This window comes from Atractosteus spatula, chromosome 4 (genome assembly GCF_055471065.1).
Source record: "Atractosteus spatula isolate fAtrSpa1 chromosome 4, fAtrSpa1.hap1, whole genome shotgun sequence".
In the NCBI taxonomy this organism is placed as follows: domain Eukaryota; kingdom Metazoa; phylum Chordata; class Actinopteri; order Semionotiformes; family Lepisosteidae; genus Atractosteus; species Atractosteus spatula.
In genome coordinates this window covers 44,019,716-44,046,556 of record NC_142709.1, presented here as the reverse complement: position 1 = coordinate 44,046,556, position 26,841 = coordinate 44,019,716, and the positions used below count along the sequence as shown (strand labels likewise).

The 26,841-nt window shown below is 36.7% G+C and overlaps 1 protein-coding gene across 1 annotated transcript; it reads right to left on the bottom strand.

The window, feature by feature from the left end:
• Positions 1-3,508: 3,508 nt before the first annotated feature.
• On the bottom strand, positions 3,509-21,535 carry LOC148836358 (immunoglobulin kappa light chain-like). The gene is made up of 5 exons (XM_088914143.1): positions 21,493-21,535; positions 20,964-21,344; positions 5,785-6,111; positions 4,357-4,415; positions 3,509-3,640 (listed from the first exon to the last, which is right to left on the bottom strand). Exons 1-5 carry the CDS (start codon positions 21,533-21,535, stop codon positions 3,509-3,511), a joined length of 942 nt encoding a protein of 313 aa, XP_088770269.1.
• Positions 21,536-26,841: the final 5,306 nt, after the last annotated feature.

Sequence of the window (26,841 nt, the reverse complement as noted above, 5' to 3'; positions counted from 1 at the left end):
TCTAGCAGAGGTGTAATTATTAGGAAAACGTCAGGTTTTATTAGTTATTTAGGAGATTTTAAGTTTTATTTTCTGAACATGTTGTAAAGGAAATGTTTCACTCTAAATAGGAAATGCAGTAATTTGTTTAAATGCTGGGGGTTGTGTCTGCCACTTTAGGCATGAAAACAGGCACGTCCAATGTTCCAGACATGCTCCTCAAAAACTGATGGCGAACTTCTTTGCTATTTTTCAATTACTTACACACACTCTCCACTGTGAGTGGTGCTGTACACAACTCAACACGCAAATACAGTGCAGTCTTTAAGTATTTGGACAGTGACACAGTGACACAATTTTTGCTGTTTTGGCTCTGTACTCTAGCACATTAGATTTGAAATAAAACAATGACTATGAGGTTAATGTGCAGAATGTCAGCTTTAATTCAAGGGTATTTACGTCTATATTGGGTGAACCATATAGGACTATATACATAGTATAGGTGACTGGTTGGGTCAGTCAAAAACATTCCACTTTTTGGCCCTGAAAAACTCTATAGATGCTTTAGCAGTATGTTTGGGGTCATTGTCCTGCTGCAAGGTGAAGCGCCGTCCAATGAGTTTTGACGCATTTGGTTGGATCTGAGCAGATAAGAGGCTTCTGTACACTTCAGAATTCATCCTGCTGCTGCCGTCTGCAGTCACATCATCAATAAAGACAAGTGAGCCAGTTCCACTGGCAGCCATACATGCCCAAGCCATGACACGACCTTTACCATGTTTCACAGATGAGGTGGTATGCTTTGGATCATGAGCAGTTCCATTTTTTCTCCATAGTTTTCTCTTTCCATCACTCTGGTACAAGTTAATCTTCATCTCATCTGTTCATAAGGCTTTTCCCGAGAACTCTAAAGGCTTTTTTATGTACTTTTTAGCAGACTGTAACCTGGCCTTTCTGTGGCCTTTCATACCAGTGGTTTGCATCTTGTGGTGAACCCTCTGAGATTATGCTGGTGTATTCTTCTCTTTATGGTAGTCTTTAACACATCTATGCCTACATCCTGGAGAGTGTTCCTGATCTGTTCAGCAGTCGAAAAGGTGAAAAAATAGAAACTATGGTGACATGAGAAATGATTTTTCCAAGCCCATAGTTTCTCATTTCACCTCAGACGACCATGATCACACTGATCTTTCTGTCTCTGTTGTCAAAGAAGGGTTTCTCAACTCCCATAGCAGAAAGGCCCTCTTTTTCCCCTCTCCCAGCTTTTGTTCTTCTGTGCTATTTGATCTTTGTTGTCTGCCCTGTCTTTTCACACCTGAAGAAGGCTCTACAGCCAAAACTGTTTTGTTTTCTTTCTTCTCTTTTCAGTATGGAATAAACCTATTACTTGTTCCTTTGCAGACTGTGCATGCTGATGCAGCTACTGTACCCACCTGAACCAGTTTGGTTTTTTATATTTTTTCCTGCTTGATGACTGTCAGCCCATACCTAGTACCAGTTGGTTATCTCTCATGGCTTGTATTTAAACCATAATGTTTTCTGGTTGCTTCAGAAAAGAAAGAAACTTCACAGGGACAACAATAGCATACAGTCAAGGATACAAACTCCACCACACAGGATATTGAGAAAAACATTTGCTGGCTGCTAAAAATCACTAATTTCATTGAAGTGTAAATGAGTGCTTTCTCTGTCTTTGGTTTAACACATTTTGTAACAGTTTTACTTTTTCTTTCATTCTGTGTGTTCTTTTGTTCTGTGTGAAACAGATTCTTCACAGTGCACAGTAAAATCAAGTTTTCTTGCTTGTTTAATATTGTTATGCTCTTTATTTGATCATAGTCAACCATAGAAGAACCACTGCATTCAGAATGTGAAAGAATCTAATACCAGATTTCTTTATAATTTAAGCAATGATGTTTTCCCAAAATAAATGATAAAATAGATAAAGGTTTGATTTAAAGTCACACGTTATTCTAAAGAAATTCTTAAACCCTTGAAAACATGTGGCTATTTCCCCCTTTTTACTCAGAATTGTAAAAAAAAATCAAACAAGCTTTCAACAGTCATCATGTTGAAGGTTTCCCCCTTAATTTCCCTCCTTTTCCACATGCTCTGCTTTATTGGAGATTTCAGTAAGAATTATGAAAATAACAACTTTCTGCAGTTCATTTGTGGGATACAGAATAAGTGTTCAGTGGAAGTCAAAGAAATTGCATTACTATTAGTAAGGAAGTAGACACCCTTGTGTAAAAGACAAAATTATTTATTTATTTGATATCATCTCAGCTCAGCTGAAAGATACAATAATTTAAAATAATCAATTTCTTTAGAATAATAAATCTTTTATAGTACCACCACAGAAATTTTTATATATAACTATCCATTTAGCAGATGACTAATAGTCAATACAATATGGAGAGAAATTTAATTTGTATAGAATGTGAATAGTGAACCCTTAGAGAGTCTAACTCGATATTTTGTTGATTGATGTTTTTTTAGTGAGATGAGTACTAAATAACCTCAATTGCATATTTAATCAAATTTCAATTCCTTAGCATTTGGAGACAAACTTGCCACACTACCAATAAATATTTTAAGACACACAAATGCTTTTTTTAAATTTGTAAATGGGAGTTCATGTAAAGACTAAACATATTCACTCTCCTTCTGGGACTTTCAATATTTATTCAGCACATACATATTCTTTATGTATTTTATCTTTACATACACATACAGAACTCTCTAAGATAAAGAACTCTCAAGTGAAAATAGCTCAAATAAAAGTTCATTTATTTTTTAAGATAACTGTGGTGATTTTTTCCTGTAAGTGCTTTGGGGAATACGGCCCTGTGTGTACTGTACCCCCATACCATGATAGATCAAGCTATTTGATCAGATTATATTTTTGAAACAAGCAGGTTATTGTAATATTGCTGCTCATAATGGAGTAATGCAGCAGTCTGGAGACATGAGGTTAACATAAGAGCAGCCGAGGGAAATGGGCAAACACAACCCAGAGATGTGCTCTAGCAAGGCAAGGATTAAATCTAAGTAGATACTGTTGTGGAGCACAGGGAGAATCCAAAGGCACGGTTGAGACATGCTAAAAAGATCCGTTAGTGTGAAAGACTAGAGCAAGCACAGGGAAAATCTAAAGGCAAGGTTGAGACAAAGCTAGGCTAGGAATCAAGAGATTCATGTAACACAAGGCAGGTAAAAAAGCTTGAGAACTCAACTGAAGCTCCAGGCAAAACTATATAACAGAGAAAAGGCCCCGGGAAAGGCCAAAACAGATCTTAAATGGGCTGATCCACTTGAGAAGGAGGTGGTAGTAAATGGCACACAGGTGGAACAGGCTTCCAGTCTGTTTGTGTACCATGGCAACCGGCTGACTGACAGGTGAGTAGAGCCATCATCAGTTACCATGGTAAGGCTAGCTTCCTTTGCAGTGCTCCAGTGGAGGAGAACATGGCAGTAATTAATTCATCTTGAAATGGCTCCCTGGAGACAGGCACAACCTCCAGAACACTCAATTACACTGCTTGTACTGGACCTGGGAATACACAGCCTGTCTGTCCATCTCAGTCCTCTTCCTCCCAGGCCTAGCATCACTCTCAGTAAAACGCAAGGCAGTGTAATTCGGCACTTCTGTGTCCTGGTTCTAAAAAAGAGAAAAAGGGGTTACACATAAATCAGATAATGCCTAACGTTATGTAATTTAACTGCACTTAATTTACACATTTAGTCTACTAATGTTCTATATTCTTGTCACGGACGTCCAAAGGGACTACCCGAGGGCAGCAGGAGAGCGGAAAAAGACCCATATGCGTAGCGGCGAGACGAGAAAAAGGCCCGGGCTCGTAGTGCAAAGAGTTCAGGAATGCCGTATAGAAACCTATGACCTCAGGTAGCGGACGTGGGGCGCCCTGGTGCTAGGCGGGTCTCAGGACATCCGAACGTCAATGCAGAGCCCTGGCAGAGTGCAAGACCCGGAAATATATAGCCCAAGGGAAAGAGAGAGACTGGAAGGACAGCAGACCAGAAACTAGGGACAGGACAGAGAAGGAGCGCCCTCTGGCTACAGAGGGTATGACAATTCTTTTGTTGTTGTTGTTTCAAATACAAACAAAAATAATGCAAACTTACTGTATGTTTAATGAAGTGTTGTCCAAGTGGCAGAAAAAAAGAAAGGGAAAACATTTTCAGCTCATTTATAGTTTAGTCACATGTGAAGGGTTTCAAATGATTAATAATTATTTAATTTATTTAAGTTAATTATTAAAACAACTATTCTGTATGAATTAACACATGTACTTCAAACCTCTTATGTTAGAAATTGAGTAATTTAATGATTATTTTCAGAGGTTGCTGTTGTACCTGTTTGTAATTTGAGCTTTCTCTCGTGCGCTGATGGAAAAATGCACCAAGATGTGTATCTTTGGAGAAAGTTGAAAACAGAGTGAGAAAAATTAGCCTCTGTGCACAGTAGCAACATCAAAATATATTATATAAGTGTCAGTCCTCTGATGTAAAATATTATTTTGAATGATTAGTTATTTGTGATTCATCTGCACATTGCTTTCCAACAAATAATGAGTCTCGTGACTTGGCATGTGGCTTGCAGTGATGCCAGTAAAGATCCTTGTGCTCTTCCAGTCATCTACTACAGTACATTTGCATTTAGGGACTGGGGAGCTTACAAATGGCAAATTGGCTGTGCATGCAGGCATGCTGTAGGAGCAGGACTGGATGTCTCATTCTCTTACAAACAGGTAGCAGGGTTGTTCCCAGAGAGACAAGTCTAAAAATATTTGGAAATTTCAAATTGGGTGGGGAAACAGTAAAAAAAAACTTTAAGCCAAAGATCAAAAGTTACTAACAAATTTTATTATTATCAGACTTTATTTTGATTATGGATTTTATTCATCATGTGTAGGTAAATCCAAAACTGACCTGTTTTGTGCTTCTTCATCAGGCTGTAGGCTAGGAATGTGATTAAAACCACTGACACGATGTTTGTTGTCAACAAAACTAGGGTGATATAGTTAAGTGTGACTTCACGACCAACTCCTGTTGTTAAAAAGCCAGTGAATTATGAAAGAGAAAGAGAGTGTAAAATGATAGAGAAGAAAACATATTGAAGATAGAGAACTGCAAAATGTATTGAAGTCTTGACCAATCTAGTAAATATTAATAACAATAGCAGATTAGCGTAGACTGGATATTTTGTCTTCAGTAAACTGTCTCACTCGTAAACTGAAATCTGAATAGAAACATTTGTTCCTTTACTCATAAACAGTACAATATTTCATATTATTTAATTCAAAGAGACAATTTTCTTCCTTTTGTTCTTCAAATATCTTCCAACAGGCAATACAACTGATTTGGTACAATATCTTTGTACAATATCTAAGTTTTTTTATTATTTCATATTTCTGACTGATTTATTAGCTGGATATGATGATAATAATTGCTTTCTTTATTGTATTTTTACCAAGCTACTTTTTATATTTGTGGAAAGACGTTGTTTCCTGTTTTGTAATTTCATCAGGGTAGAAACTGATGTTTTCAGTGTTTTTTCTACAAGGATCATGTCCCTTTTCTGATTTACTCAACATTAAATTCAGACACTCTTATTTTAGTAATACACATTACATACACTATTAAAAAAAAGAGAAACTATTTCTGAATCTAAACATTTTAATACAATTAGTTTAATGATCCATTTTCTATTACTATAATTTATATAATGAGAGTTTTAATAATAAATATGAATATTAGAATATAAGAGTAATAACAAGCTACCTGTTATCTCCAGAACTGTCCCATTCCCAAACACTATCTCCCAGCATGTGACCACAGCACAAAAGTAAATCCCAGCATCAGAGGGGCTGAGGTTTCTCTTGGGGAGGTTATAGACACAGCTCTGTGCTGGAAGCTTAGCTTTAGAGCTCCCCTCACACTGATCACTCCTGTTTCCATGAGTGTAAATTACTCCTGGGAGGGATTCTCCTGATCCAATCCTTAACCAATAAACATTGGGCTCTCCTTCACAGGTCTCAGTGTGTACTGTACACTGGATAGTCACTTCATCTCCTGGCTTGACTGGAACAGATACAGGCTGCTGCACAATGTTCACTGCTCACTGATTCTGATCCTAAAATAAACATTTATTAACATTTTCCATTTGTTTTATCAACGGAAAGTTTACAAAACATTTTTCAAACATAAATACGGAACAAATAAGTTATAATGGATTCACTCCTGTATTATACTGTATCATTATATTCTATCAGATTAATATACATGAACATGAAAATATAAACATGTTCTGCCATTCAGTCCTGTATGCATAAAACACATTCATATCTGAAACATGTCATCGAACATGAAGGAAGAAGTGAAACCATTTCTTTTACCTGTAAGTATCAGAAAGGTTCCATTCCCAAACTGGATTAAGTTTGTGTAGATGACTCCACAATAATATACTGCAACGTCTCCAGGTTCAATGTTTGAAAGTGTTAGATTGAAGTTGGTCTTACTCTTCTGCACTGTAAAACGGGGCTTATCTTTAAATTCTTCATGAAACGTAGTCTCTTCAGAATTGGAATAGGAATAAACTATGTTCTGAGGAGTCTGTCCGAAGGACTGCTTGAACCAAATCCAGCGAGCCATCTTACAGTGGTGTGAAAAAGTGTTTGCCCCCTTCCTGATTTCTTATTTTTGTGCATATTTGTCACACTGAAATGTTTCAGATCATCAAACAAATTGAAATATTAGACAAAGATAACACAAGTAAACACAAAATGCAGTTTTTAAAAGAAGGTTTTTATTATTAAGGGAAAAAAAAATCCAAACCTACTTCTGGTCTTACTAAGATGCAGAGAAAGAGGTACACTAATTATGATACTTTGACTGCATAATCTGAAGGAAACACCCTAGAAATGCCTCTTCTTGATCGCTACCTTTCTTATAGTCAGTATGTATAACAGCATTCCTTATTTTCCAAAGATCAGTTAAATGCAAAAACAAATTTAAGAAAAAAAGAATTTGAAATGTATTTTAAGTTTCAGCTTGCTTTCGAAAATCAAGATTGAATGAATCATTGCTCAGTTCTGCATTGCTCAAATCACTGGGAATTACTCATGTCACCTTTACACAATTAGGAACAGAAGTAACAGAAGTTATTATTCAAGTAAAGCAAAATTTTACACAAAGCTTGACATTACCACAGGGAACAGTGTAACTGACTGGCATTCATAGAGAGAACTTATCCATCTTCAGTAACTGTTTTATTCTTAGCAGTTCCCAGCTTTACCTGGCAGATGCAGGGCAAAAGGTGGATATACAATATAAATAGTACTTCAACCCATAATAGGGCATACATAAAGAAATTTAAGTTACCCAATTTCAAACCCAGGATCCTTAAGTTGACAGAACTTATTTATTAAGTCTTATATAACAGGTTTAGAAAATAAATACTTATGTATATTTACAAATTTATTTTTTCTATATTATTTATTGATGGCTAGAGCAGATAGTTAGAGCATAGGTTTAGTAGACAATGCCAGAGTAGGATTTTGTACATTAGCATACATTTTTATACACTGAATGAAAGTGTCAGAGTGACAGGTTTTTGCATACTGTACTTGTTATCGTGGAATTGTTACAGAATAAACTTCACAATGAAAGAAAGGAATTTTCTGAAGTTTAATAAAAATTGTGGTTTAAAGGTATATAGATCATTCAATAAAAGTTTTAAGACGAATCAGGAGCCATTTTCACACCTTCAGAATCCGAGTTTCAAAAATAATGTACTGCCTGTATTATTTTTCCATTCATAATTTTTAAAATCTGCATTTCCTTTGGCTAGCAGAGACGATGTACTCATGATAACGGCCTGAATGACATGGTGAAGAAAGAGAAATCACAGCCTTCTCTGAAAAACATACCTTGACTCTTTAAATCCTACTGTTTTTAAAAGGAACTTCTATTGTAAAGTATTTTATTATTTCTCTACCAATATACCTCTCATTATTAATTACAGGAGATATCACATTGCATTATCAAGGAATTAATAATTTATTCTCTTTCATGTGCATCATTGTTATATATTCAAAGCTTGTAGAAAGAAGATGTTTTTCAATATCCAGGATATTACCCTCTTTAATACAATACAAAGCAACTAGATTACTAAAAAAATAAAACTAAATTTAAAATGTATTCTGACTCTGGAAATTACAAAGGGGTTGTCACAAATGCATAAAATGCATTTTCTGAATCAATCCAATGAATAGCAGCAGGAGTGACAATGAAATAAGGATCTGCAGGCAACAAACTCAAATTAAGAGAAGGACAATGTAGGATTCACAATAAGAAGCACTAAATGGTGTTGGGTATCTGGAACAAACTGGCCAGCCAGAGCTGTTTTACAACTGGCTTTCAAGAAGCAGCTGGATCTTCATATCAAGGCACTACTTGATTACTACTCTTATTCCTTTGACTTTCGAAGGAATAAGTCTCCGCTGAACCCTGTTTCCATCCAGGGTGAGGACATAGAGGGCGTACATTCCTACAAGTACTTAGGGGTACACCTGGATGATAAGCTGGAGTGGTCTGGTAACACTGATGCCCTGTACAAGAAGGGTCAGAGCCAACTCTATTTTCTTAGGAGACTCAGGTCCTTTGGTGTGTGTGGAACACTGCTACACATTTTTTATGAATCAGTGGTGGCGGCAGCCATCTTCTATGCTGTGGTGTGCTGGGGCAGCAGCATCATGACAAAAGATGCAAATAGGCTCAATAAACTCATCACGAAGGCTGGCACTGTGCTGGGGATGAGCCTTGACCCCATGGAGGTGGTGGCTGAGAGGAGAATGCTGACCAAGCTCACAGCCATCATGAACAACACCTCTCATCCTCTTCATGGGACTGTTACTGGGCAGCGGAGCACATTTAGCAATAGACTGCTCCAGCTACGGTGTTCAAGGGAATGTTTCCGCAGGTCTTTCCTCCCGGCAGCTGTCAGGGTGTATAACGCTGCCCTAGGCTAGGACTTTTAGCCCTTCATTTGCTCCTCTATGGACAGCATGTTTACTCCATTGTACTTTTTGGACAATCAGTCTGTATAAACCTATGCACATTTTGCACATATTTTATTGTTTTTACAGTGACTATGATCAGCACATTTTGCACACACCTATGTATTTATTTTTATTTATCTTGTTTGTCTTTTGTTTTATAACTATTCTGATGTCTGTTTTCCTTGTCTTGGGCTGGACTGCTGTAACACATCAATTTCCCTACGGGATTAATAAAGTATTATCTATCTATCTACTTACAAAAGAAACCTGGCCCTCTCGTGGTTGTTTGCTAAAATATAACGGGAGAATGAAATAAGACTGTGTATTGTAGCAATGTATTACAATATAACTCAAAGAGAGCCATGTGATATACAGTACTCCATGTGTGACCCACTGAATAAACAAAAAGAGCCTCTAATGACAATAAAGACTTATTTTCTCATTGTCAGTAGACATGTATATAAAAATGTAATTACTGTAATGCCTTACCAACACGCATTATATACTTAATAAGTCATATCAATGTCATATTAATAAAAATCTTTTATGTCCAAAAGGAGCCATGGCCATTTTTACAGTGTTGCTTTTTATAGTAGAGCACATGTATGTCATCGGAAAATACAAGAAGTTTCTGCTTTGTGCTAAGATATTAACGAGTACAACCCCCCTCTCTGCGGGAGTGCTGGCTGTGACGAATTAAACCGGTTTCACAGGTATTTTCAAAGTAGGAAGTACAGTACTTACTAGTTAAGAAAGCTAGGCTCCTCAATGAAATCGCTTTAACATGCTAATGCATTGGTGTAACAGTCTGGGCGTGGCAAGCTTCTAATCGACTCGATTGGAAGACAATGAACATATTCTAGCGCTAAATGAATTAATAGCAAACATGGTTTATATAAAAGACATTTTTCCAAGAAAGTTTATAATAATACGATCTATAGTTGAAATCTGAGCCTAAATAAAAAGAAAAAGCATTTTCAGAGAGCAATCACGCTGTGTTTATGTAGAAAAAGCGATTAGGTTTATGAGCAATCTAATTATTCGTTTAAAACGCTATATAAAATAAAGTTTATTATTAATTTGCTGGACAGAGCGGTGAACATTATTATGGATAAGACAAAGATAATGATCCTGATCAGTTTAGAAATCTGTGTACGCTGTAAGGTTTTTACTTCTTAAACTTTTAAAATACACGTTTCGAATAGAAAGAAATCATCTTCCTGGTACAGTATGTATAGCAAACCAGCACGTCTTTTTTCTCCAATCAGAGGGGTTAGACGCTCGGTTAAAAGCAAAGGAGATTCGTCTGTTATAATGGACATAAAAGAAGAGTTCACTGGCATTATATCCTAGAAGACACAGATCGGCGCCAGACCAGGAGAATGCCTACAGCGTAAAAGAAAATGCCTGATGAACTAGGGATTGGACAGTTTCCAAGTGCTTGTACAATCGATGGAAATGTTCAAATAAATGTGCAAAAGAAATAAACAAAATAATCATTTATTTCTTTATCATATTGGCTAGCTAATGTCCTCTCTTTGCTAGTTAGTGGCTGTGTTTCTGCGTTGGGTAGCAACGGGTGACTGTTCTCAGGTGGAAGATGTAAACAGCTTAATTTTCGTGTTAAATAATTTTTAAAATTAAAATTCATTCCATACAGCAATCGCATATTTGGGCACCGTTTCATAAAACTTTCATGCTTAAAATGTTTAGGGAGAAATGGAAGACTGATAATGGAATAGAATGGAATGAATGATAAGTGTCGCAGTTTAAATAATTTTCGTAGTTAGAAATTATGAAACGCTCTGTTAAAAGCAAAGGAGTTTTTATGTCCGTTGCAGTAAAAGAAAATGCCTGACAAGCAGGGCTTGGACAGATTCCAAGTGCATTTTTGCAATTTACGTTGCATTGTCCATTGTGCTGCTGTAATACAGTTTAAAATAAGTCTAAACTGTATCAGCTTTATTTATGGGTTGCAATTTAGAAAAAGTCAAAAACTGCACTCAAAATGCAATTTAGAGCTTTCTGGCAAGAGGAGACACCCAAATTAATAATGTAACATGCCACTGTTTGTGCATGAACAAAGATATCAATTTATGTTGCATTTGTCTGATTGTGAATCAAAAAAACACATATATTTAAACCCACGTTTGCGATTTAAATCAAAACGCGATTTAAATCAATATAAATGTTTATATTGTAATGCCTAGGTGACTATTCATTGTTATTAAAATGACTTAAATTCAATCATGTTGTGATATTTAGAAATATAAATTTGTTTGGTGCGAGTGAGGTTTTATTTAATCTCTGACCAAGGGAAACGTTTCATTTTTTCAAAGAAATGTTTGTTAAAAAAAGAAGTCATGGTTCCACAGTGGGATTTGATCACAGACCCTGTGACATGGGAGTCAGGAACCTAACCCACAGCTCCACCAGCAAGGTCACATGCAGAGTGCTGAAAAAGCACTACAGAAACATTATCAACAGACAATGTACAGCGTGTACTATTCTTGTGTTGCGGCACATGAATATAATTATATCGTTATTAATTTCTTTAGATACGCGATTCCATATTATATTCCCTTTTAATCAAATTCTAAAAGTATGCTTGTTGACTCCGGTATCACGTTAGTTAAAGACTTCGATGCTTAAAATGTTTAGGGAGAAATGGAATACTGGTGTGTATGTTTTCTTTAAAGTACCGAGACCAGCCATATACTGTATGTTTAAGTTCCAAAATTAATATCGTTTATGGCCTTCACACGCGTTACAGTATGCTCCTATTCTTTTTATGCTCAGGCACTAAGATTTCCCTTCAGTGGTAAAATTCCATATAAATATTCAATACTACAACGGGCACAGTAAAGACGTTTATTGTAAATCTTTCTAAGACAGACCAACAGACCACGAGTGCCCCTGTCGGTCAACCAATCACGGACCGCGGTACCGCGTGTCATCGTGCGTCACAATGCGCGACACCATAGCCAATTACCTCCAGTACGTGTCTGTACCGCTCACTTTGAATGGCTGCTTCTGTATATTGATCATTCAATAAGAGTTTTAAGAAGGATCAGCAGCCATTTTCACATCTTCAGAATCCGAGTTTCAAAAATAATGTACTGCCTGCATGATTTTTCCATTCATAATTTTTAAAATCTGCATTTCCTTTTGTTAGCAGAGCTGATGTACTCATGATAACGGCCTGAATAACATGGTGAAGAAAGAGAAATCACAACCTTCTCTCAAAAACATACCTTGACTCTTCCTACTGTTTTTAAAAGAACTTCTATTGTAAAATATTGTATTATTTCTCTACTAATATACCTCTCATTATTTATTACAGGATATATCACATTACATTATCAAGGAATTAATAATTTATTCTCTTTCATGTGCATCATTGTTATATATTCAAAGCTTGTAGAAAGAAGATGTTTTTCAATATCCAGGATATTACACTCTTTAATACAATACAAAGCAACTAGATTACTAAAAAAACTAAATTTAGAATTTATTCCGACTCAAACACAGGAGATTACAAAGGGGTTGTCACAAATGCATAAAATGCATTTTCTGAATCGATCCAATGAACAGCAGCAGGAGTGACAATGAAATAAGGATCTGCAGGCAAAAAACTAAAATTAAGAGAAGAACAATGTAGGTTTCACAATAAGAAGCACTAAATGGTGTTGGGTATCTGGAACAAACTGGCCAGCCAGAGCTGTTTTACCATTGGCTTTCAAGAAGCAGCTGGATCTTCAGATTAAGGCACTATCTACAAAAGGAACCTGGCCCTCTCATGGTTGTTTGCTAAAATATAATGGGAGAATGAAATAAGACTGGGTAATGTACCAATATATCACAATATAACTCAAAGAGAGCATTGTGATATACAGTACTCCAAGGGGGACCCACTGAATGAACAAAAAAGTGCTTCTAATGAAATAAAGACTTCTTTTCTCATTGTCTGTCTCAGTAGACATGTATATTACAATGTAATTACTGCAATGCCTTACCAACATGTATTATATATTCAATAAGTCGTATGCATGTCATATTAATAAAAATATTTTATGTCCAAAAAGGAGCCATGGCCATTTTTACAGTGTTGTTTTTTTTTACAGTAGACCAAGGCCTACAATGGGTTTTGTTCGTTAAGGTGGTCAATCAAACAACTGATTTAGAATCACTTTATTTAGAAGCATATGAATGAGACAGAATGAATGTAGTACCTGTAAAAATGTTACAGCTTAGTGTTACCATCATACTTTGTGAGAAGGTGGTCTTCTGTTAAGAGTTTTCTTTTTTGTTTCCTGACAGCAAGGTAAGACTGCAGTTTTAGATTTACGGGTTTAATTCAGTTTATTTAGTTTAATTCTGGTGATAAATGCAAATGCTAGTATAAACATTACAAACAATATTAAAATAATAATTTCAGAATTATAGGTTTATCAAATTATAAAATATTAAAAGATAATAATTTGGATAGTAGTAAGTTTATAGCAATTCATAATGACTCATAACTTGCTTATTATACAGTATATCACTATTTGAACTTACTATACAGGTAACCTTATTCTAAGTGGTTACTGAGAATGTATATGATCTAAGCAAGCATTACATTTAATTTTAGTCATCAAAAGCATGACTTTATGAACAATATAGAACTAAAGGAGGTGCAGCGGCAACAGAGGGAAGGAGATCATTCCCTTTGGACTAATAGTTTGTAAACAAAAGCCCTGGTATGCTGACAAGGGACAATGTGTTGTAGTAGGTCTTGTTAAATTGTTAAAAGATGTTAAACTAAGGTACTGACTGCTTGGGCATTAAACTGCATCTCCTGGCTAAATTCTGCTCTGGACCTGCATCAATTTATCTTCATTTAAACTAAATATAGGGTTAAAGAGAAGCTAAATATGATATCTAAAATATATCATAATGGGTGGCATGCTGGAGCAGCAATTAGAATTGTTATCTTGCAATGCTGTCTGATGTGAGTGTATCTCTTTGTTTGTATCTGTCTGTAGGGGTGTTGTGAATTTACTGGGTCAATTTATTAATTGTAGCAGCAATCACAAGGTGGTTCGTTATGGCTTTTAGAAAATCAATCGATCAGTGACACACACACGGATTCAATGAACGAGATACATTTATTAATACATAAATTGTGCATAAAACATATAACAGTCTGCCTGGATACAGGTGGTAGATCTTACTGTGAGGGTTATTAAAGTGCAAGGTATATAATCAGGAAGAGATGCAAAACTCAAAGAGATACAAAGAATATGCTTCAGTATACCGTTCAGCTATACTATCGTTAATCAGTCTATATTAGCTACTCAAAATTAAATACATTACTCATATGAATTGAATTGATATCAACTTGTGTTGTGGTAACAATTGAGTTCTCGAGATGCAATGTAGAACATTGCATCTCACATTGGGTTTAATTTTCCAGATATGGATTCGTATTTCCCGGCACGGACACCAAAAAACAGCTAGCGGCTGCATCCAATCGCTGCGGCGTTCAATAGGTGTCGTCCTGGCGTTCTTAATTTTGGAACATAAACATACAGTATATGGCTGGTCTCGGTACTTTAAAGAAAAAATACACACCAGTATTTCATTTCTCCCTAAACATTTTAAGCATCGAAGTCTTTAACTAATGTGATACCGGAGTCAACAAGCATACTTTTAGAATTTGATTAAAAGGGAATATAATATGGAATCGAGTATCTAAAGAAATTAATAACGATATAATTATATTCATGTACCGCAACACAAGAATAGTACACGCTGTACATTGTCTGTTGATAATGTTTCTGTAGGGCTTTTTCAACACTCCTCATGTGACCTTGCCAGTGGCACTGTGGATTAGGTTCCTGACACACATCACACGTTGGGTGTTCAAATCCAGCCGGAGTCATGACTTTTTTTTTTAACAAACATTTCTTTGTAGAAATAAAACTTTTCCCTGGGTCAGAGATTAAATAAAACTTCACTCGCATCAAACAAATTTATATTTCTAAATATCACAACATGATCGAATTTAAGTTATTTTATTAACAATGAATAGTCACCTATGCGTTACAATATAAACATTTATATTGATTTAAATCGCGTTTTGATTTAAATTGCAAATGCGTGTTTAAATATATGTGTTTTTTGATTCACAATCAGACAAATGCAACATAAATTGATATCTTTGTCTTCTAAGTATCTTAATAAACTTTCAGCATACCTTTCTCCCCGTTTAGATTTATTTTTCTTGGGATTTTGGGATCAAACGTGGAAAGATTAGATTGTAATCGTTTTTATTTTTTAAATACATTTTAGAAAAGTGTAATCTATACTAAAAAGCTGTACACCACCTGCTATAAAGATACATATTGTAATACTTTCGGGTTTGGATAGGACGGACATAAGAACTCAGACTTGCGGAGTTAAAGCAAGTTAAAGCCTTGATTTTATATATCACCTTTAAAAGTGGCATCTCAAAGCAATACAGGAGATGTAAAAACAGTTAAAAGGACCACAGATTACAAAGTAAATACCCAACACTGATTGTACCCATCTGCCATGCTAATAAAGCACCTTGAATTGAATTGAATTGAATTGAGAGAGGGGGGGGGAGGGCGAGCGAGAGAGAGTACAGCCAGGACAGGCAAATAAGATACACTCCACAGACGTTCACAACACCGACATATCATAAAACTTTTGCACATATTGTTAAATTATTACTTGTTTTTCAGGAAGTTAAAAAAAAACACTTGAATTACTTATCCAGTCTCTCGAAATAAAATTATTTTTCAAGCAATGCAACTAACGTCGGGCAACGTGTTATTTTTAATCCAACATTGACAGCCACATCTTAAATCTTGTCAGTCAGCTCTTTTTTCTCTATTTGAATTGTGGTGATTCAAATAACTTGGGATAACAAGTGGTCTCAAAGTCACCGAGCTCACAGAGCTTCAACAACAGATGACAATTTCCTTAGTCCTTCCTTAGTCTTCCTGAAATTGTCAGATTATGAGTGAATAAAAGCATTTTATTAAAAACACGTTTGCGTTTGTTTGGGAGCTATATTATGTATTTTTCATATGTAAGATATAATGATGTGTTCCTGCTTACACATCGCACGACTTTAAAAGCTAGAAAAACAGGTTTCGATTCACATTATCTGGCGAGCCTTGTTTTGTCAAGGGATAACACATACTTTGAAAAGACCGCAAATGTATTAGCAAGGTGTGATTTGGGTTTTTTTGACAGAGGGCAAAAAACTCTCAAGAAAGAAGATGCAAGAAATACAATGTTGTTGTTGTTGTTATTGTTTTTATCCTGTAAAGCGTTTTGAGAAGCCACCTTTAAAGGCGCTATATAAAAGCGTTGATTCTTATGGAATGTGTTTTCTTTCTTCTTTTTTTCAGCATGGAATAAACCTATTACTTGATTCTTATGGATGCCCGGTTCCGCCGGGGATTCAAAAAAAAAATCTTTTTTTCAATCGTGTATCTAAGGAAGTAGCAGTATAACCTTATTCATGCACAAACAGTGGCATGTTACATTATTAATTTGGGTGTCTCCTCTTGCCAGAAAGCTCTAAATTGCATTTTGAGTGTGGTTTTTGACTTTTTTTAAATTGTTACCCATAAATAAAGCTGATACTGTTTAGACTTTTAATTATTTTAAACTGTATTACAGCAGCACAATGCACAATGCAACATAAATTGCAAAAATGCACTTGGAATCTGTCCAAGCCCTACTTTGTCAGGCATTTTCTTTTACTGTAACGGACATAAAAACTCCCTTGCTTTTAACAGAACGATTCATAATTTCTAACTACGAAAATTATTTAAACTGCGACACTTATCATTCAACCAGAGCTGAAAATATCACAAGGATCCTCAAGAGCACAGCAAAGGCTGTATTAAAAGAATCGCGTATCTAAAGAAATTAATAAGATATAATTATATTTGTGTACTGCGACAGGGCTGTGTAGGGCTGTTTTTCCTCTCTCTTCGAAGTCGGGAGACATTAGAGGCTTGCCACACCCGGACTGTGAAACCAACGCTTTAGCACGTCAAAGCCCATTGAGGAGCCGTGAGCAATAATTGTTTTGTTCCTTGATTTACTGATCTGCATTAATTACAGAAATCGAGTTCCTGCTCTTTGCAGACGACCTGGTCCTGCTGTCGCCCACAGAACAGAGGCTGCGGCAGAACCTGGCACTGCTGGAGCAGCACTGTCAGACCTGGGCGCTGACAGTCAATCTGGACAAGACCAGAGTTATGGTTTTCCAGAAAAAAAGCCAGACCTCAGGGAAACAGGTACAAATTCACACTTAACAACAACACATTAACACCTAACAACGGGTGCAGGGCCGAATTAGGCCAGTACCCACTATTGTGAAACATACAGAAAAGAATATTAAAGTATTGGCTTTAATATTAGCCGTACAGAACATTAAAGTGCCCCTTTCCATTCATCTAAATATCAAAATATACATTCGCCCCGGGCAGAGGCCGAAGAGTGCCTGGCTGGGGTGCGCGGGGAAGAGCAGGACAGGAGTGAAAGTGGTCAGGGCGGCTGTCCCACAGTGAAGCGGGCGTACAGTCTGGGGAGGTAAACGTTTTCCTTGTAAATAGTTCCTGCTTCTGCACCCCTGGGTCTTACTCAATTCAATTCAATTCAAGGTGCTTTATTAGCATGACCAATGGGTACAATCAGTGTTGCCAAAGCAAATGAAAGTAATGATATTTACATTAAACAAAACAAAAAATAAAAGTAAAATAAAATCTACAGACATATTACAGACATTTACAACAAAGACATATTATAAAATATTGACATATACTGGCAGGAGATCACATACTGGGCTGCCAGTTCAACTGAGTTCCCTCCTCCCTCTCCCAGTAGGATGGGGACCCGTTGTGATTCTGGCAGGTGTGGGAACTCTGGGACTAGATTTCTGAATTTAGGGAAGAATGTTTCTCTAATCCCAGAGTATCTGTCACAGTGCAGTAGGAAGTGCACCTCTGTCTCTATTTCTCCCCGCTGGCAGTGGGAGCACAGCCTGTCCTCTCTGGGCAGCCAGGTCTGCCTGTGTCGCCCAGTTTCTATGGCTAGGCTGTGGTCACTGAGCCTGTACTTCGTCACGGTCTGTTTCTGTTTGTTGTTTCTTATCTTGGTCAAATATTCAGCTAGTGTATATTGTCTGTTTAGGATCTGTTTTCTCTCTCTCTCTCGGGCGCGCGGGCGTTGTGTTGGCTCGCGCTGTTGGCGGGCGGGGGCGCGGGAGAGCCGGGCTAGCAGGTGGTGACGGAGAAGAAAAATAAAGGCTTTCACTTCCTTAAACTCCGCAAGTCTGAGTTCTTGTGTCCGTCCTATCCAAACCTGAAAGTATTACAATATGTATCTATATAGCAGGTGGTGTACAGCTTTTTATTATAGATTACACTTTTCTAAAATGTATTTAAAAAATAAAAACGATTATAATCTAATCTTTCCATGTTTGATCCCAAAATCCCAAGAAAAATAAATCTAAACCGGGAGAAAGCTATGCTGAAAGTTTATTAAGATACTTAGAAGACAAAGATACTGTATCAATTTATGTTGCATTTGTCTGATTATGATTTAAAAAACACATATAATTAAACACGCGTTTGCGATTTAAATCAAAACGCGATTTATATCAATATAAATGTTTATATAGTAACGCATACTGTACAGCCTCCATTTCTCTATAAAAATTTAAAAGATCGTGTGCGCAGCCTAAGTGGAAGGGGGGGTCTACTGTCAGTGACAGCTGACAATCCTCCATACACCCATGTGAAAAATTAATAATGCCAATGTAAACCTCGTATTTACAATTTGTTGATAATAGAAATGTTAAGTTCTCTAAAGCTTTGTGATAGTTGACCCAGGCAGCAAAAGATCAGCTGCACTGGTAAGATGCGACACCGAAGATATGATTAATAACCTTTTAAATCTGAAGGGAGATCTAAAGGGATCCCCCCACACACACACACCATAGAAGCAGGAAGCAGAAGCAGGGACCGTTGTCAGAAGGGAAGAAGGTGACTATTCATTGTTATCAAAAATGACTTAAATTCGATCATGTTGTGATATTTAGAAATATAAAAGTTAATTAATTGTCCATAATATTGCTATTCTATTTTTTCAAAGAAATGTTTGTTAAAAGAAAAGTCACGGCACCAGCTGAATTTGAACACAGAACCTGGAGGTTAGTAATCAGGCACGTAGACCAGCAGGCTACTAGCGAAGTCACATGAAGAGAGAGGCGAAACAGCCCTACACAGTCCTGTCGCAGTACATGAATATAATCATATCGTTATTAATTTCTTTAGATATGCGATTCCATATTATATTAGCAGAAAAGCTTAAAACTACCACTTTTTTACACGCTATTTCACATGTTAGTTAAAGACTTCGATGCTTAAAATGTTTAGGGAGAAATGGAATACCGGAGTGTATTTTTTCTTTAAAGTACCAATTCCTGGAATCTGACTGGCGGACACCCTTCTGAAGTGGTTCCATAATATCTGGTATACGGAAAAGAAAGCGTTGATAAAAAAAGCCTGGATTCTCATGTATCTGATACAAGTATCTTTTAATACAGTCTTTGATGTGCTCTTGAGGATCCTTGTGATATTTTGAGCTCTAGTTGAATGATAAGTGTCGCAGTTTAAATAATTTTCGTAGTTAGAAATTATGAAACACTCTGTTAAAAGCAAGGCAGTTTTTATGTCCGTTGCAGTAAAAGAAAATGCCTGACAAAGTAGGGCTTGGACAGATTCCAAGTGCTTGTACAAATGTGCTAATGAAATTAGCAAAAAAAGTCATTCCTTTATCGTATTGGCTAGCTAATGTCCTGTCCTCGTTAGTTAGATCAACGAAATGCTGTGGTGTTTGTCAAAGAAAAAATTAAAAGTATTTTCGTTTAAAATGACGGTTAGAAAGAATGTGGACCAGCATAATACTTTGAGTTTACAGCTTGTCCAAAGTCATTCATTATTTAATACTATTAGTAATATCTTCGGTAAAGGCTTTGATGCATAAATATTTCCGATAAAGGTAGGTTGTGTACTTTTGTCCAACTGAGCAATCTTGCTTTCATAAAATACACCAACTTTTTAATGACTGATGATTAACATGCTGTAATACACAGTTTAAATTTAAAAGCTCAAATGCTGTACATGAGAGGTTAAGCTTTATTGGCTCCTCCTGGAGGTTTTACAAGGTTATTCCGGATACTTTCCGGCATGACGTCAAATGACGCGATATACCGCGTGATACTGCGTGAAACTGCGTTTTGATGCAACACGCCCACCGGGGTATACCGCGAAATACCCCACCCATTTTGAATGGCTGCATCTGTACTTATGGACATGTAAGACAGAAATACAGATGAATACAACCCTTTTAAAGCTATCACATTGTTGCCTTATTAAAGTCAGTTTCCTCACCTGTCATGTCTGTTTGTGTTGTATTAGTGGAGCCCAGGCATATGCCAGTTCCTGCAGTGTGGCAGGGAGCTCCAGCAGATATGATGGGATTCTGGGAGACCATCTCCCTGTGTGTCACACAGTGCATACACAGCTGCTGTCCTGTGTGCTCAGACACATACACTGCCTCACACACACTACTCCTGCACTCACCGTCTGAAGCACAGAACAACATGCATTGTTTTTTTCATTATTTACTACTGAAGCATTTTTTCCCAAATATCAAAATGTTATGTAAATAATAATGCCAATAAAGCTTCCTATATATTACAATGCATAATCACCTCAAGCATTGTTTAGAACTGAGACAGTTTATGCAACTTGCATTTTCTCTCTTCAGAATATACCTTTTCTCTACATTAAATGCTGTATAATTATGCAGGATTGTGTGATAATATAATACCTGTCAATAGAAGTGCAGTTCCATTCCCAAAAAGCACGTCACTGTAGCTCACAGCTCCACAGTAATATGTGGCCACGTCTGAGGGCCTCACCTGGGAAATACTCAAAGTGAAGCGACTGTTTTCTTTCCTTACTGTAATACGGGGATTGTTTTCAAATTCATTATAAAAAGTGACTCTATCTGTATTCCCATAGGCAGTCACTATGTATCTAGGAGGCTGACCCACAAATGTTTTGAACCAAATCCAGTTTATGAGTCGGGTAGTGACAATAGTACACTCCAGGGTGACAAGATCTCCGCTCTGTGTTGTCACTGAGATATGGGGCTGGACAACCACATCCTGAGGAAATATACCTGAAAAATACACAGCAACATTACAATTAAAAGAAGACAAACTTTTATTTAAATGACCAGCAAAAACAGCATTTTTAGTTCCCGGTAAGAATCATTTTAATAAGTTTACTGCAGTGGGAGAATCTCACATGTGAACTGTAAGGATTACCTGCTGTGAGGTAAAAGACACCCAGCAGGAGAAGAGGGATCATTCTGTCTGCCCCTGTAACTTTGTGGCGATTTGTGACCCTTGAGGAGTAAGGAGAAGAGTGACGATTTTTAGTTTGAGAGTGGCTGTTGTCCACAAGTTATGTAAGAACCTGAAATCTAACTGGCTGCTGTGAACTGCCCCTTGTCAACCTGACCTTTGTGTCACGCCCCACACTCTCCCTCGCAAACGCTTTTGCATTCCCAAACCCATTGTTTCACAATCACATTCCTAATTGAACCCATCACATTCCCACATGCACCAGATTCCACACATTTGCCTCCCTTTTCGACCTAGCCTCTGGATCTTGTCTTTTGGATTGTCTTTTGTCTTTTGGATTGTCCCTTTGCTACTCTGCGTTCTGTGGGATTCACGGTCATGCACAAGGATCCTCCTATTCTACCGATAGGTTCCCTGACACTTTGCCTAATGCCTTGGTGGTTTTCTCATATGCTTTTTGTTCTGCATTTTTGCAAATCCTAACATTTATGTTCCATGTTCCACACAACTGATAATTTCTTTTAAAAAGAACTAAAAAGATTTAATTGCATTTTTTTCAATATTGCATTCCTAAGCTTTTAAAAAATCAAATTATTTTTTTAACACACAGGAAACAACTTTTCACACTTTGTATTCTATACAAAAAGGGGCAGTTTTTTTTGTCTTCACAGTGCCAAATGTGAAAAAAATGTATCACTGACGTCAAACCCCAGACCACTAAAAGCTGTTCATTAAGTAATATATTTCATTAAGATATAAATAATCAGTATTGTCATGTTATCTTACTGTAGTATTCAATTTATGTTAGGGAACTTAATGTAACTGTGCCTAATCTTTGGTATGCATCCTGTTTATATAGGTTAAATGTATAAGTAATTATTGATTTTTTATAAAAGGTATATTATTAAACAACCATAAAATGTATCACAAAAAACATCAAATTGATGAACATCAAAGTCTTAAAGATTTGTAAAAGGGTTTAGATTTTAAGTTATTTTAAATAAAGTTTTTCTATGTGCTGTATTTTAAATTTAGTATTTCTTATCTAGTACCCTTATTATTTGTGGCTGTTTGTCACATCTTGTTTTCTCATCTTTGTTGTTGAATCAAGACACAACAGTTAAGACAATATTCCTACAGTTTTTATAGGCTTCCCTCAAAATGTTCGTGTTTCTAGGCCATCAACCATTTTTCATGACATTGGTCCTGTGGTGCCTGTGCAGGTAGGTTTGCATAATGTGCTGCATGTGCACATTGATTTATTGTGCATTTAATCGGCATGAATTACATTAACATAAAACACCGGCAAAATAAACTCAAATTAATTACAAAAGAAGCAGATCTTCTTGTTCTTTCACAGGAAGCTGGCTAGCTACTTCCTGAATAGTTGCTTCCTGTCCACCGCTTGACCCTCCATATGATTAAACAGTACACTAGAAGCCCTGCAGACTAGGTGGTGAGAGTGGATGAGAAAAAAGCATTTTCACATTGGCATAATGTTAATTATATTGGGAGACTCTGCAGCTGCTGTTAAATGTAAGACATTCTGTGTTTTTACTGAAGTCAGTGCAGCTTATGGAAGCCACATTAAAATGATGCATACTCTGACAGCCTTTATAGAACTGCTGCTATGTATAATCCTTCTGGAGAATCCAGAGCCTCATTGCACCTATCTTATTTTACCTTTGCACTTCATTAGTCAGTTATATTGTCACTGTTCAGCATGGAAACAATAGATTTTCAAGACATCTGCATAAGAAAAATTCTAGATTAAAAACTACGGTGATTCTCATAAATGTACTGTATCAGAATTGGGAAACGATTTACAATAAGTGCATTTTTCATGTAGTTCACAGAATGTTATAGGTGATTTGCTGTGAATCCATCATAAGTAGAGATTTACTCTTTTGAGATAATTGAATTACTTTCCTGTAGCCATATTTAGTACCCAAAACACTAGAAGAAGAATATATTATTAGTACATTTCAAATAGCACATACTGTAGCTCTGTACAACAGCACACATAAAATTAAAACAAACCAAATAAACCAAGAGCAAACAACAATTGCAAATTAAAATCTATAGTACAAAAGAAAAGCTGTGAAGACATTATTACAAATGTTCCTTGTCATAGAGTTGAAGAAAGACATAAGATGTGATGAAAGGGTTAATTGAGTCCTTTCTGCATGAGGACTGGACTTCTAAGTAACAGGCTTAGAGTTATGGCAGGAAAGTGGGATAACTGATAAGGATTCCAGATGCAAGCTAGGAAACCCCCAGGGAAGGAAACCTAACACTGACCATTTGGCCAAAGTCTGCGAACTGTCCGAACACCATGACCTCACCCCATTACCATGGTAACGAGCTACGTCAGAAGTGGCAGAAAAGGGCTATATAAACTGGAAGTTTTGTATCGGTACTTTGAACAATACTTCAGTTTTATTGTTCCTTGCATGCAATAAACCTCATCTGTTTAAACTTCATCTCGGGATCCAGAATTTATTTTTCTGTTACAACAGAGTCTATAATGATTTTGAACAGTGGAACTTTACCATGGTATTAAAGCTTATCCCATACTTTATTGTTTCTTGATGCTCTACAGCTGGTGCCATATTTATAACGCACTTTTACAACATTCACTGTAACATGCTGTCCTTAACTGATTTTACCATTGTTTACCATAGTAAACATTCATTAAAAAAGCACATCACTCCAGCCTGTACTGAATATGAATGGTACTTAGATTACTTTCACCTTTGCCATTACATTTCCCAGGCCTTCAATTAAATATATCATGCATTTAGCTTAGTGTAGTATACTGTACACATTTTATCATATTAGTTACCTCTGTATGTAAAACAGGTGATGTATCTCCTTAAGAGAAATGTGTTTGCCCTATCTAGTTGGTCGCCCTGGTTTTCAACTGCGATACAAGGCATCAAAACTATATTAATATATAAGGGGAGATTAATGCATGAGAATACTGGACGCATCCTAGCAGTTGTTAGGGTATACCACATGACACTTCACACATTCTGAACAGCTGCAACTGTATGTTTCTTAAACACAAATTGCTAACAAATTATATTAAAAAATGCAAACAGACTGTGCTTACCTGAAGCTTAACATTGCTCCCCACTATCTTCTGAAGTACTGCATACTTACTGTGCTTTCTTTTTAGCTTATTTACACCAGCTGAAATCAGAGAGTTAAACTATCTAAATATTTCAAAACTTTAACGGATCTGCTCCATTACAATAAAATTCAATAGTCCTGACCTGCCCAATTATAGATTGTAAATACGGAATTACTAAGGTAAGATATATTACCTTATTATGCAAAGCCTATATCATTTACTGCTACCTGCAGTATGAGTTGTATTAGCAGAGCCTAGGATTCCTCCTGGTTTTGGTGGAAGCTCCAGCAGAGACACAATGGACACACAGCTGCTGTCCTGAGAGCTGGGACACTCAGTTTGCTTCACAAATACTATTACTGGACTCACTGTCTGAAACAGGAGAAGACCCAATTACTTCATTCCATAATCCTGGGAAAACCTGGGTGAACAATTGTCTGGTTTTCTAGTAATGCAGGATGTTTGTGATGACAAACTCATATGCGCATTTGTAAAGGAGAAAATGCCATACTCTTTCCTTACCAATGTTTACATTACAGACACTCTACATTTCTAACTCTGGTTTCAAAATCTGCAAGCTGAATAACTCTGTTATCCTGTTATCCTTTAGGATTGTACAAAAGAGGCCATCAGACATAAATGCTTAGTTTTGTCATCAGAAATCATTGTTAGTTTGGTTTTCATCTAACTAAAGAACAGAGAGTCATGAAGTGTTCATTTGTTTATACAATGAACTCATGATAATTTCTTTCTTGATGGAAATTTCAATTGCTTAGTCTGCTTTTACATATTCTTTGAGCTGCCTAAAATTAACCCAAGCTCAGGGTGTTTCAGGTGGTTTTTAGGGGTTTCTGATGGTTCAGGTTAAAAAAAAAAAGTATTTTCCTGAGTTGCTGTAAATGAAGATGACAAAGAAACTGAATTATGCTGTGTTAGGAATACCACTTGCAGTAGAATAATTTACCACTCAAACAAGCAGCAGACAAAAGATACAGTCCATCTCTGAGGAACTGGAATGTATTTGGATCAATTCAATTTAATTCAAGCTTTTTTGTCCCCTAGAGGAAATTTGTTTTACGGCACAGTCAAACACAACACATTGACAAATAAACATCACCAAAAGGGAACAGAATACATTGGTGTTACAGGAGATAAGAAACACGAGACAGGGTAGTTACTTTGCATTGTTTAAGAATGTAATTGAATTGGGAATGAAAAATTTCCTGAGTATGTTGGTTTTACACCTGGGGGCACAGAGGAGAAGTGTGAATTCGCAAGTGGGGGGGGGGGGAGGTTAATCACACACTCCATAATGTTTTTAGCTTTCTTAGTTACCCTCTGTTTGTAAAGGATGCTTAAGTTGATTATTCCTGATTATTTTGCCAATTATATTCACTAATTTACCCAGCCTATTAAAATTATCAGTACTTATGTTGCCAAACCAGCAAGTGAAGCAGTATGTTAACAGTACAGCAGGTAAAGCAGTACAGCCAGCAGCCATATCACCCTGCAACTCACAACTGGCAGCCCACTGAAGCTAAGTAGGTGTGAGCCTGGTCAGTACCTGGATGGGAGACCTCCTAGTAAAAACTAAGGTTAATGCTGGAAGAGGTGTTAGTGGGGCCAGCAGGGGGCGCTCACCCTGCGGTCCATGTGGGTCCTAATGCCCTAGTATAGTGACGGGGACACTATACTGTAAACAGGTGCTATTGTTCCTATGAGATGTAAAAACCAAGGTCCTGACTCTCTGTGGTCATTAAAAATCCCAGGGCATTTCTTGAAAAGAGTAGGGGTGTTTTTCCCATTGGCCCTTACCAATCATGACCTCCTAATAATGAATAATGAATTGACTTCATTAGTCTGCTCTCCTCCCCACTAATGTGTGTGGTGAGCGTTCTGGCACACTATGGCTGCCGTCGCATCATCCAGGTAGATGCTGCACATTGTTGGTGGTGGAGGGGAGTCCCCATTACCTGTAAAGCGCTTTGAGTGGAGTGTCCAGAAAAGCGCTATATAAGTGTAAGCAATTACGATTATTATTAAGACATTTTCAATGAATGATTTGTGGAAAAGTGTAAGAATAGTTTTATCTATCTTAAAGTAGCTCAGTTTTCTAAGAAAGTATCACAATATTTGTACCATTTTAGGTTTTTGTCAATGACCAGTCTCAAGTA

Bases quoted from the DNA above. Each gene is read 5' to 3' on its own strand.
- LOC148836358 (XM_088914143.1), bottom strand. From the start codon at position 21,535: ATGATCCCTCTTCTCCTGCTGGGTGTCTTTTACCTCACAGCAG. The intron at 21,345-21,492 runs GTAATCCTTACA...TGTATTTTTCAG, and splicing joins TGTCTTTTACCTCACAGCAG to GTATATTTCCTCAGGATGTG. The intron at 3,641-4,356 runs GTACAACAGCAA...TCTCTTTTTTAG, and splicing joins AAAGCTCAAATTACAAACAG to AACCAGGACACAGAAGTGCC.